Source organism: Pteropus medius, unplaced genomic scaffold (genome assembly GCF_902729225.1).
Source record: "Pteropus medius unplaced genomic scaffold, Ma_sr-lr_union100, whole genome shotgun sequence".
NCBI lineage: Eukaryota > Metazoa > Chordata > Mammalia > Chiroptera > Pteropodidae > Pteropus > Pteropus medius.
The window spans coordinates 12,668,211-12,679,512 of record NW_024349799.1 but is presented as its reverse complement, the minus strand read 5'-3'; the positions used below and the strand labels follow the sequence as shown (position 1 = coordinate 12,679,512).

The 11,302-nt window shown below is 42.8% G+C and overlaps 2 protein-coding genes across 12 annotated transcripts; one reads left to right on the top strand and one right to left on the bottom strand.

Annotated features, from left to right (window-relative positions):
* Positions 1-32: 32 nt before the first annotated feature.
* Positions 33-6,144, top strand: IFT20 (intraflagellar transport 20). Of its 11 annotated transcripts, none has more exons than XM_039886090.1 (7): positions 37-180; positions 2,453-2,537; positions 3,003-3,184; positions 3,344-3,472; positions 4,652-4,737; positions 5,351-5,454; positions 5,909-6,144. In XM_039886090.1, exons 3-7 carry the CDS (start codon positions 3,058-3,060, stop codon positions 5,988-5,990), a joined length of 528 nt encoding a protein of 175 aa, XP_039742024.1. In that variant the 5' UTR covers positions 37-180; positions 2,453-2,537; positions 3,003-3,057; the 3' UTR covers positions 5,991-6,144. The 11 variants fall into 11 exon arrangements, with proteins under 11 accessions (XP_039742025.1, XP_039742017.1, XP_039742027.1 ...); XM_039886087.1 differs by having other exon boundaries at positions 2,966-3,184; XM_039886085.1 differs by having other exon boundaries at positions 2,945-3,184.
* Positions 6,145-6,412: 268 nt separating this feature from the next.
* LOC120621177 (sigma intracellular receptor 2-like) lies at positions 6,413-8,779 on the bottom strand (the record flags this gene model as incomplete). Its single annotated transcript, XM_039886533.1, has 2 exons — positions 6,413-7,728; positions 8,620-8,779. Coding segments are annotated over 2 exons (420 nt in total), but the record flags the coding sequence as incomplete, so codon positions are not given.
* Positions 8,780-11,302: the final 2,523 nt, after the last annotated feature.

The following is an 11,302-nucleotide window of genomic DNA, read 5'->3' as shown; positions in this document are numbered from 1 at the left end:
GCGGGCTAAGTGAGTGTAAGTGCTTCCGGAGTCAGGTAGTGACGTTGTGTATAAACAGCTTCTGTAGCCGTGGCAGCGGCTAAGGAGGGCGGGATAGGTACTGCTGCCACGGGCCGTAGAAAGAAGCTTTCTGCAGACATCAGCCTGGGCCACAGCGCGCCGCCGCTACGCGGTCGGCAGGTAGGCGGTGACTCCGGGTCGGGGGACGCGGGCGGACCTGGGATGAGACGAACCCGACAGGCCCACGCCCTGAGGAAAGGCAGTCCCAGGTCGAAAGAAACGTAGGAATTCCGCCCGACTTTTGGGAGCATTTTACACCCTTGGGCCTGGAGCTTTACGCGTTGATGCTTGCAACGGTCTTATGAGCAAAGTGCAGATCAGATCAAGAAGTTTACGTAGTGAAGACAGCCAGCTCCATCACCCAGATCTTCCTAACTTTCTGCCCAGTCCCTTTTCCCCACACCCATGGATGGAGCTTGCTCCTAGTGCCTAGAATGGATCTGGGAGAGCCAGGGGCGGAGAGAGTGTCACCGCTTTCATCTCCAGGGAGCTCAGTCTGGCTTTTGTGCCCCGTGTTTCTCAAATGATCAGATATTTGCGTGTGGTGGGAGTTGAGACAGAATCTGATAGTCGGCTGTGAACCCTCTCCACTCCTTTAGTCTTACCCATCTCATTCAACTACTCCTTCCAGCCATACAGTTGTCTCAAGCTAGAAACATGGGAATCTTGTCTGAGTCTTTCCTTCACCCATCCCAGACCCCTCCATTCAGTCAATCCTTTAGTAAGTCCTAACAATTCGACTTATAAAACATCTCACATTGGACACTTCTTCAGCTCTAAGCCTTGGTTTCTGTAACAGCCTTCTCTGTTTTCAGTCATTCATTCCACAAACAATGACTGAGTGCCAGCTATGTGTAGGCTCCTGCAAGATGGTAGGGTTACACTGATGAACAAGATAGCTCTAGCTCCACTCTCTTGTTTCCTCCAATCCATTCTTCGTTCTAGGTCAGAGTGATCTCTCCAAAAGGCAGATCTGATTATGACACTGTTGAGAATCCACTGGCTGCCCATTACCCTTCTTATGAAATCCAGGAGGGTTTTCGGAGCCCTCTATGATGCAGCTCTAGCCTCCCAGTCTAGCCTTACCCTGTTCCGTGCTTCCCCTTGCTGTGTTTCAACCACATTAGCCTTTCAGTTCTTGGAATGCATTAGATTTCTTATAGCCTCAGGATCTTCACATGTGCTTTTCTTTCTGCCTGGAATGCCTCCTCTCTGCTTCGCTTGACAAACTTTTGGACATCCTTTAGGTTTCAGCTTGATTGTCACTTTTTCAGAAGGCTTCTGTTGACACCACTGCCCCCATGAGAATTATGTCCTACTGGAGCCTCATCTAACACCACATGCTTTTCTTCATATTATTACCATAGCTTGTGATTGTTTACTGTCTGTCAAGAGGTCAGGAACTAAAGCATTAAAGCATTTCTTCACTATATGATGAGAGCAAGGACTCAGTAGATGTTTTTGAATAAATACATGCTCTCAGGGAAGGGAGTGGGAGTTGAAGCAGACGTTTGCTCCTTAGGGTTACTTGAAGCTTTCTAGAGCAATGGTCTGATTAATCACCCAGTAGGTGTTAAATGCTCAGACTATGTGTATAAATATAACAAGTTAGAAGATAAATCTTTTTTAAAAAGCCCAATTATTAGGAAGCTCTGGATGATTAAAATGTTTCAAAAGGAAGATGCTAGCCCACTTCAGTGGATGCCAGTTAGACCAAGGGCTCTCGGCCACAGTTGTATATAGACAGCCTATGGACATGCATTAGTTGTCCCACACAGTATTGGATGTGTTTTTTTCCTTTAAATTTTTCGAATTAGATATTTCCCTTTAAAAATCAGATTCCATATATAAACCTAGATTTCTGGTCCTCTCGAAAGTCAATTCTGGCAATGGTAGGACTTAATTATTTTTTAACTATCAATCGTCATATGGTATATGTGCTCTGGGCAGTCACTCCCAGAATCACCCCATTCAGATTAGAACTCTAAGGAAGCTGGAAGGGGGAACAGGTGAGGCTGGGTGAGGTGAGACCAGAGAGAAGGGCTGGTGTAGGGCCAGGTGGTGACAGTCTTTGGAACACCTGGGGTTTTGGAATTTGTATAGCAGCCAATGGCCAGACCTGAGTAGCGTTGCCTCCATTTCTAGACAGGGCACGTGGTCTCTATTTTTTGTGTCGTTATTTCTAAGCCAGAATGAGGGTGAGTTTTCAGTGTTTCCTCCCCAGAATGAGACATCCTGTGGACTGGGAATGCAAGGTGGCCTGGGAAGGGACAAAATCTCTCTCCTGGTTCTCTTGCCTCCAGAAAAACCCTAAACTAGCTTGGCACACAGGGTCTTTCTGATGTGGCTCCATCCGACTTTTCCAGCTCCATCCTGTCCTTTCATTTTCTAGGCAGGATAGGCCTTTTCAGTGACTTCAGGCTCTTGTTCATGCTGTCTTCTCTGCTTGGAATGCCTTTCCCTGACTTCATTACTTGGTACGTAGTTGCTGATACTTTATTCCTTTTTGTGTTTCTGTTAGAAAGAGACTGACCCAACTTTGGTTCCCAGTTCAGGCAAGTGTACAGTATCCTGTGGAATACATTTTGGGTAATATTCTTACTCCTGGCTTCTTATTTTTTTAACCCTAATTGTTAATTCACTCAGATTTTCTCTTTCACTTGTCTTTTGTGTTATTCCAGTACTGTATTTGAAAAGCTTGTTCATGTCCTTTTGGTTATATAACTGGGGATAAATAAACATGCTTATGGCTGACAACTTAGTTCAAATGTCAGCCCCTTCACCCCAAGTTAACTGCTCTGTTTCCTTCAGCACTTCAGTAACATTTCTGTAAAAGCACTTATCATGGTATAATTTTTCAGTTTACGTGTCTGTCTTCCTCCAGCTAAACTGTGTGCTCCTCCAGGGCGGGCACCATGTTGTACTCATCTTTGTACCCCCAGCATCTAACAGTGTTGGCACGTAGTAGACGCTCAAGAAATATGTGTTGAATGAACGATGCCTATGACAAGCAACTGGACTTTATTCTTTCCTGACCCTTGCTCCTGTGACACAACTCCTGGCTGCCACTATCATTCCTTCAGTGCAGATCTTCTCTTCTCTAGGGAAGCCAGAAGGGAAACAGGTGAGGCTTAGAGAGATGGAGGCAGAGGGAAGGGGGAGCTTTTGGAACATCTGGGTTTTGGGCACTGGTGTCTGTGGGCAGGAGTAGGGCTGGGCTGAAAGCAGGCATTTCCTTGGCTGGCTGGGAAGTGATCAGGGATTGGAGCTTGTTTCTTTACAGGTATGGCCAAGGACATACTGGGTGAAGCAGGGCTGCACTTTGATGAACTGAACAAGCTGCGAGTGTTGGACCCAGAAGTTACGCAGCAGACCATAGAGCTCAAGGAAGAGTGCAAGGAATTTGTGGACAGTGAGTGTCATTTGGGGAGACATATTGCCACTCAGCTTTGAGCTAGTCCCACTGTGCCCCACACCCACCTACCGACCGTTGCTCTTGGCCCTGCCAGAATGGAACTGCTGGCTCCCTGGATGTTGAGCCTGGCCTTTTTGAATTCCTATGTGCCACCCACCTTGTCTGCCTCCCCTCTTGTTATGTTCTCATGTAGTCCCCACATGGAGCACCAATCAAAACAGACACTGGAATGCAGAGAGGAGGGTGTTTTTTGAGATATGCCATCCTTGATTTTTTTACTCTCAGAAACCTTAAACTTCATGGGGACAGAACTATGGCTTGGGAGTGAGAAATAGTTAGGTACTGATGTTTTGATTTCTTGGGAGTAGTAGTGTTCTCAGTGGTAGGCTTGCCATTATTGGGAGTGAAAGTTGATCAACTGGAGTCTGTAGAAGCAACTCAGCAAACTCCCTGAAATAATTTTTTAACTAGAGATTTCCAGGATGCCACTTGTCCCAGCAGCCAAGCAAGCCCAGTGATAGTGAGTATAGAGCAGATCTAGCTCCAACATGGATTTCTGAACCTTCTGGGGATCATGGGCTGTGGAGAGAGCTTGCCTGGGGATTGCTGTGTGAATGTTGTCCCATCGCTCTGTGCTTTAATTTACTCCTTGATAGAATGAGGTTCCATCACACGAGGATACTGAGAAAAATGGAGTGGGAGATTAGGCACTTAAATGCTTTGAGCTCTTTATTAGCTCTGGTCGCAGGTGGAAAGCCTGCACCTCACCATTAACTGAAGTCTAGTGTCTTAACTATGGCTAGTCAAGAGGCAGCAATTTTGTCCTGAGGTGGTCTTTTTATGAATATAGCCCTTTGTGCTTCCTGTCACTCCTGAGAAAGTAGGATGGCATTCATGAATGGGCCCATCAGGAGCCTTCATAGCTTGAGGTCACAGCAACTGGCTGGCTCTGTGGGGACACAAGGTCCAGCTATGCCCGAGTCTAGCTCCGGGCACCTAGCCACCTGTCTCTAGGTTCAGCCCAACATTGACAGACTTTTTAGGCCAGCAGGTAGCAAATTGTTCTGACACAAATTAGAAGGGCCAGTTAGTCCTGCCTACTCGCTACAAGGGAATGCTGGGGGTGAGCGATGACACTGAGAAAATAAAAACATTTCCTTTTTCTTTCTCCAAAAGAAATCGGCCAGTTTCAGAAAATAGTTGGTGGTTTAATTGAGCTTGTTGACCAGCTTGCAAAAGAAGCAGAAAATGAGAAGATGAAAGTAAGATCAGCATGTGTTTTGTCTAAATCTTGGCCTAGGACCCTGGTTCACTAGCCTCTCGTCCTTCTGCTGTCTTGACTTTTTTTTTAGGCATAAGGAGATTCTTTTATTTAATTAAAACAAGATTTTAAATAACATTTTCTATACAAGTATTGACTCGTTATGTTGTATACCTGAAACGTTTTATGTCACTGATACCTCAATTAAAAAAAACCAATTCCTGGTCCAATTAACCTACTGTTGAGCTTATATGCCAATACTTTCAGTCATTATTTCTTTTAATATTTACATCACTGAGATGTAAGGGCAGGGTATAAGATGACTTGGCAAAGGACACAAGGCTGAGTGGTACACTAGACGGGCCCCTGAATACCTGTGCGCCAGATTGTGGCGATACTCCTAGATCTGCCTCAGAGCTGCAGGCAGTCTAATTTTCATCAGGCACTTTAGGATCATGAGAATAATCCTCCTTATTCCCAAAGCTCTGGGGCTCAACCTTCTTTTTCCCGTTGGGCAGTGAGATAGCCCCCAAATGACCCTTACCCAGTTGTAGACTTAATGTCGAAGAGTTTTAATGAAGCCATGACTTTTTTTGGCAACTGTGTTTTTCTAGGCCATTGGTGCTCGGAACTTGCTCAAATCTATAGCAAAGCAGAGAGAAGCCCAACAACAGCAACTCCAAGCACTAATAGCAGAAAAGAAAATGCAGCTCGAAAGGTAAGAAGTTACGTAAAGCAAATTCTTTACTCTGCTATTCTATTTTTCCTTAATGGTCACCTCTTATTCTTCATCATCGTTCTCCCAGGAATAGTTTCTCACTTGTCATCCTAATTTGAAGATTTAAAAAATAAAGTAAAATTAATTTGATGGGAAGGAAATAGAAAAATTGTTAATATTAAATCACATGTAGTAGTTTGAAAGCATGAAAACTCAGGTAGCAAGTGTCCACAAAGTGGGCTGGCTGGCTCTCTGAAAGGAAAAGACCATCTCAGGGCTGGAGATTTCTCATGGGTGGCTTTAGGCTGGGCTTTGCGCCTACTTTTTTCTCTTTCTTGCCCTAACTTCATTCTGAACTCGATTTCTTTTAAACCACCTGTGTTCTTCTCTAGAAGAATAAAATCCATGGTTTATTTCATCCATTTTTAGGGCTTCTAACAATTTTGTTTTTCAGGTATCGGGTTGAATATGAAGCTTTGTGTAAAGTAGAAGCAGAACAAAATGAATTTATTGACCAATTTATTTTTCAGAAATGAACTGAAAATTTTATAGGACAAAAAAAAAAAAAAACCCCAAAAAACAAAACAAAAAAACCTCTGTACCATTCTAGTGACTAATGACCCAAGTATGTCATGTGAGATGTTGTATAAGGAATATACCATCTCTGAAGGCAATAAAACAAAATCTGGAGGGGCTTGTTTCAGATGTCAGCGCATATCTGGTGAGCACCCAGTGACTAGTGGCCCAGGTTATTGCATTCTTAGTCTGAACTGAGCAGTCTGTAAACTTTGTTTTTTTTTTTTTTGGTAAATTCACAAAGCTTTGGAAGAAAAAGCAATAAAATTATTGTTTTCAAATGGCTTATCTACCTCTTTTCCTGGTACCCTTAAAGTGTACACTTAACCCCTTGTAAAAGAACCTTGGACTCTCTAGGCCCTAGTCCACAAAACAAACAAGGCAGTGGTCAGCAGCTACCTTTATTTGGACCAGACACGAGTCAGGTGATACTCCCAACAAGAGCAATACAGCTTGTGAGCAGAACAGTCAAAAAGAAGGAGCTAATGTGTTTACAAGTCTTTTTTGTTTTTGAGTTGGCCTTCTGTATGAATTTAGAGAAAGCTAATGGAACACCAACTACCCTATATGCACACACTGGACATGTCATGGCCACTATCCCCCCACTTTGACAGAAGAATAAGATGAGAAGGCTTGATTAAAATATTAGGAAGGACGAAGTTATCCAGTAGGAAGCACACTTCCAGATTAGTTTTGAGACACCAGACTTCAGAGTAAAGTGACTTCTGTCAGGTGGTCTGTAAGATATATATAAGGCTAAGGTTTTGTAAGAGGGTAAACAAACTTAAAAATCCTACTGGGACGAGCTTTTTAAGATAGACAAAACACCGTCCAGTTTAACCCATTTCTGACTGAAAGTCATGCCAGGGCTGAACCTTAAGGAAAACTAACTTTAAACCTCTTGCAGAAGTTTAAACCTCACCACCTCCTCTCCCAGGAGTGAGAGCAAGAAAACATGATAGTTTTTACTGATCAGAGGCATAATTTCAAACTTAAAAATGGCCTGAAACATCCCCCTATTCGTGTTGCAGATTAGCGATATGGTACAGAGTGACATGAGGGTTTAGTCACATGTATACTATAGGTCGTGAACATGCCAAGCAGGCCATGCTTCTTGGAAGTTTATCCGATTTCTGGTCTGGTCCTGTGTTTAGTAATCCTGCAATGGAACTTTGGCGCACACTGAGGTATTTGGCATCACTTTCCTATAACCAGGCCGTACCCCTCTGCCCATCCTCAGGTGATCGGTCTGTTTGTGCCAGTACCCTTGGAAGGTGATGATTTGATGTGGCTTCTGCCAGTGCCTTGCTCTTGTGTGTTGCTGCTGGTGTTTCAAATGCTACTGAAGATGTGAAGGGTTCTGAGCAATTTTCTTTGTATTGGGTCCAACAGGAAACTGCCCTCTGGGCATCTCTCCTTAGGCCAATTGTTATTTCCCTCATTTTTTCTTTCTTTTCTCCTCATACTTGTAATAGGGGCTCCGCAACATGAAAAAGAAAAGCATAAGAGGGATGAGAAAGTAGGGGGCATAGATAGATACGAGGGTTAGCCGTTCGTGGAAAGTCTTAGGTCCTTGTCCTTTGAAACCATTGGCTTCGGAGAAATCCTCAAATAGAAATGTGGAGAGAATTGGAATTAGAAGTGACATGACGTGAACTGAGTAGATGATTGCAGGGGTGCGGATCCACTTGCAGCCTCCTGAAGTTGTTGGGAAGAGAGAGATAAACATTAGTTCTGTTCATGACTCCAGGGATGCCCATGACATTCTCCATGCTGTCTCTGCCTGTTTCCTTCGGCTGAATCATTCTACCTCCTTTTCCAAGTGGAAATAAATGGAAAATCAGATATGTTATAGTACTTCCTAACTGAACAAACTAAGGTGACAGCTGGGGCCCTAGCACAATGATAGCTGAAAAAGCAAGGGTGGGGGTTGGAATTTAGAAAAACTAGGGCAGTAAAACGGCCATTACCAGTTGAACCTGTTAGGTCTAAATTCAAAGGCAGGGGACTGCCAGTAGCATCTGTTAAGTAAGTGCATCTGTTAAGATCAACAGATTCTGCTAAGAGATGGATTTGAGGGCTCCAGTGGGAAACAGGTTGCATAAGCTTAGTTGCCACATACGTTGGTACGTCTACCTTCTTATAAAAGCATTAATCATATAGAGACATCGTAAGAATCGTTTTTAAATAAGAAGCCCTTTAGGAATTAGCCTGAGGGATGCCACTGCATATAAGGCAGTATGATACTACCTAAAGCAGAAAAATAAAAGCCAATGATAAAAGAAATTCTGTGAGGAGAGTAAAAAAAAAAAAACCAATAAAAAGCAACAAGTTCAATCTTTAAGTAGTCTCAGGTTTCATGTATATGAGAGATTTCCAGTTGGCTAAGGCCATCATGCAGCCCAGCCCACCATATACTTAAGTCAGCCACGTTAGTGTCGGTTTACAGGAGCTACCCTGGCCATTCCCACCAGATCACCCTCACACAAACTACAGGAACTACTACCCTCTCCCTTGGGGATACTTTCCCAAAAGATTTCTGGGACCTGATTTCAGAGCAAAAATGGGATTTCCCCACCATTTACCAACCTTTGAAAAAGGCGTATGTTGCAACAGGAAAGAAGGGCAGCTGAAACACAAGCTCGCAATACAGGAAAGACTTAAACCATGTTGGGGGGTCCTGTAGCAGAGGGTCTTTGAACTCCTTAGCATACCACTTTAGCACGTTTCTCAACTGGAAAAAGAAAGATCACAATGAATATAGCCACCTGGCAGGATAGGCTCAGCAGCTCCAACCCATTGGAAGAGTCATTCCCCAGTCCCCGCTTGGCAGCAGATGGCACACCCATCACAAGCTGGCGTTTGTGATGCAGGCTAGATGATTATTTAATAAAAACTCACTAGCTCTAACTCAAATGTTACCTTCTCTGAGAAGCTCTCCTCAGCTCTTTCGGCCCCTTTGTGCCACCCAGCATGTGTTTGTGATTCCACGATAACGCATACATGTGTTGCCCATTGTCAAAAGCAACATCTGGCACTTAGTAGGCTCTTAGCTTGCAGAATGAACACACAAATATGACATATCTGTCAACAATATCGTTCTTTATAAAGAAATGACATGTGAAAACCATCCTGACATCTGTCCTTTCAATAGTAACTGCACACCAAGCTCTGAGGGCCACGTTTTCTCAAATAACAGAAATGAATTGAGTTTGCCTTTTTGAGGGGTGCGGGTGGGGGTGGAAGGGAGATAAATTGAACCTCTGCGAAGATGCAATTTTATACAATTTAATCACCAAATCTCAAGCTCTTCATCATTCTTAATCCCCCTAGTTCTCAAGTCTTTTCTTTTAGGAGACCAGTAGGATATCTGTAGAACAAACTGCCTCAAACCACAAACTATATAGTTTCTAGGCTATGTCAGAACTTGAGGTTAGGCCCCGTCCTCATGTCAAAAGATACAGATCCATGCTGACAGGCAGAGGAAGGAAGGAGGGTTTGAGGCTGCCCATTTTGTGCTTTTTTAAGAGCCCAAGGTCTAGGGCTCTGCACGCTCTGTGGACTACCGAAGGTCTATTGCATCTAACCTCCTGGAGATGGCATTGTCTTGACACTCCTGCCTTCAAAGCCAAATATGTCTTTCTATTATGATAAATAAAGGCAACTTTCAAGGTAAAATTTAGCTTACAATGGAAAATCCAAAGATATTTTTCCTGTTAATGTTCTTTTTCCCTGTTAATTTTTAATCACAAGATAAAGGCTCACTATTGTTAAATAGAGGCCTCAGTGGTGCAAGTGAGCTTTAAGCAAATATCCGGAAACAAGCTGTTAGCACAGTAATTTCAGAAAGGCTGTGGCTAGATAACCAATTTATTGACCAAGTGATCTCTAGTTTGTACTTAACTTGAAATTTAAATTCATGGCAATACCCTTAGCTTCCTGCTAAGTAAGCACTTTTCAGGATGGTAACGTGGTAGAAAATATTCATAAAGGTTAGGCCATGGCACCTCTCCTGAGCTCTTGTTTCCTCATCTGTAAAACAAATACTGGACTAAATGTTTTTTAAGATTCTTTTTTGCTTTCTAGATTTACTTAAAATATACTGGAGAGAACAACCTGCTTTAAAAGATTACTGCAGGATTTAAAAGGCATGCTGGTTCATTTGAATTTCATTTTCTATTCGATTTGTATACAATCTCTCAGATCCACCTATTTCATAAATCCAGGTAGATCTGTACAGCACTGTAATTTCTAAGGGTTGCAGGATGAAAGTAGCAAAATTTGAAATAATCATCCAGCTCTTGTAGTAATCAATTAGAACCGAACCACTTGCCCACAGTCACACAATCGCCACCTGGTGCCAGAAGAGGGCTAGTAGAACGCAAAGCACAGGTCCCCAGCAGAGTAAAAGGCGTGGGACCTGGGGGCAAGAGTGGCTGGCTCTGAGTGCTGGCTCTGGACAAAAGCACTTAATCTCACTGAGCTTGTTTCCCAATCATAGTACTTCACTGTTGGTAAGATAAAATGAATTAATACATACAATCTTCAAAACAATGGTTAACACCTAAAGATTACTTAGTTGAATGTAATTAATACGTATTTGGAGAAGTTTAATTCTATTAAAATTTCACATGCAACTGGTCATTAATAAGAATTATTCTTATTAGGGTAATAAGACCAACTAAGGGTAACAAAACAGTTTCCATTTATACCTGAGTCACATTTGACTCAACTTACCATTGTTATCAATTAAAAACATTCGCCTGGCCTGCACATGGAATTCTAAAGCAGGAGCTGAACGATTTTGCACAGACTGATTTCAGACCTAGATGCTTACCTGTTTTTCCTTATTTTAACAGAAGTAATGCTACCCAGCTCCCATGTTCTAATCTTCTCATCCTTTCCATGTTCTAACCCAAACTAAATTCTTACTGTTTCATAGTAAGAGTTTTTCCAAGTGGCGCAAACCAAGAAAAATATTTAATCTGCAAATTTTAGCCCAAACGTTATGTGATCTCCACAAGCTTTTTAGTTCTTGGGGAAATGTCCTTCTATTTGAGGGAAGAAACAATAGAGGTTAAATTTTGGCATGTTTTCAAAGAGAATCTGAGACTAACTCAAGGCTTTTAAAATTATTATTTTCCCCAAAGAGAAGCAAGAAAACCATCAGTCATCACTCTAGGGCAACAAGAGTGACTAGAGACACAGGCCTTCCAAGCCAGGATGCCCATGTTCCTAATGCCTTCAAATCAGACAGACAGACAGACAGACA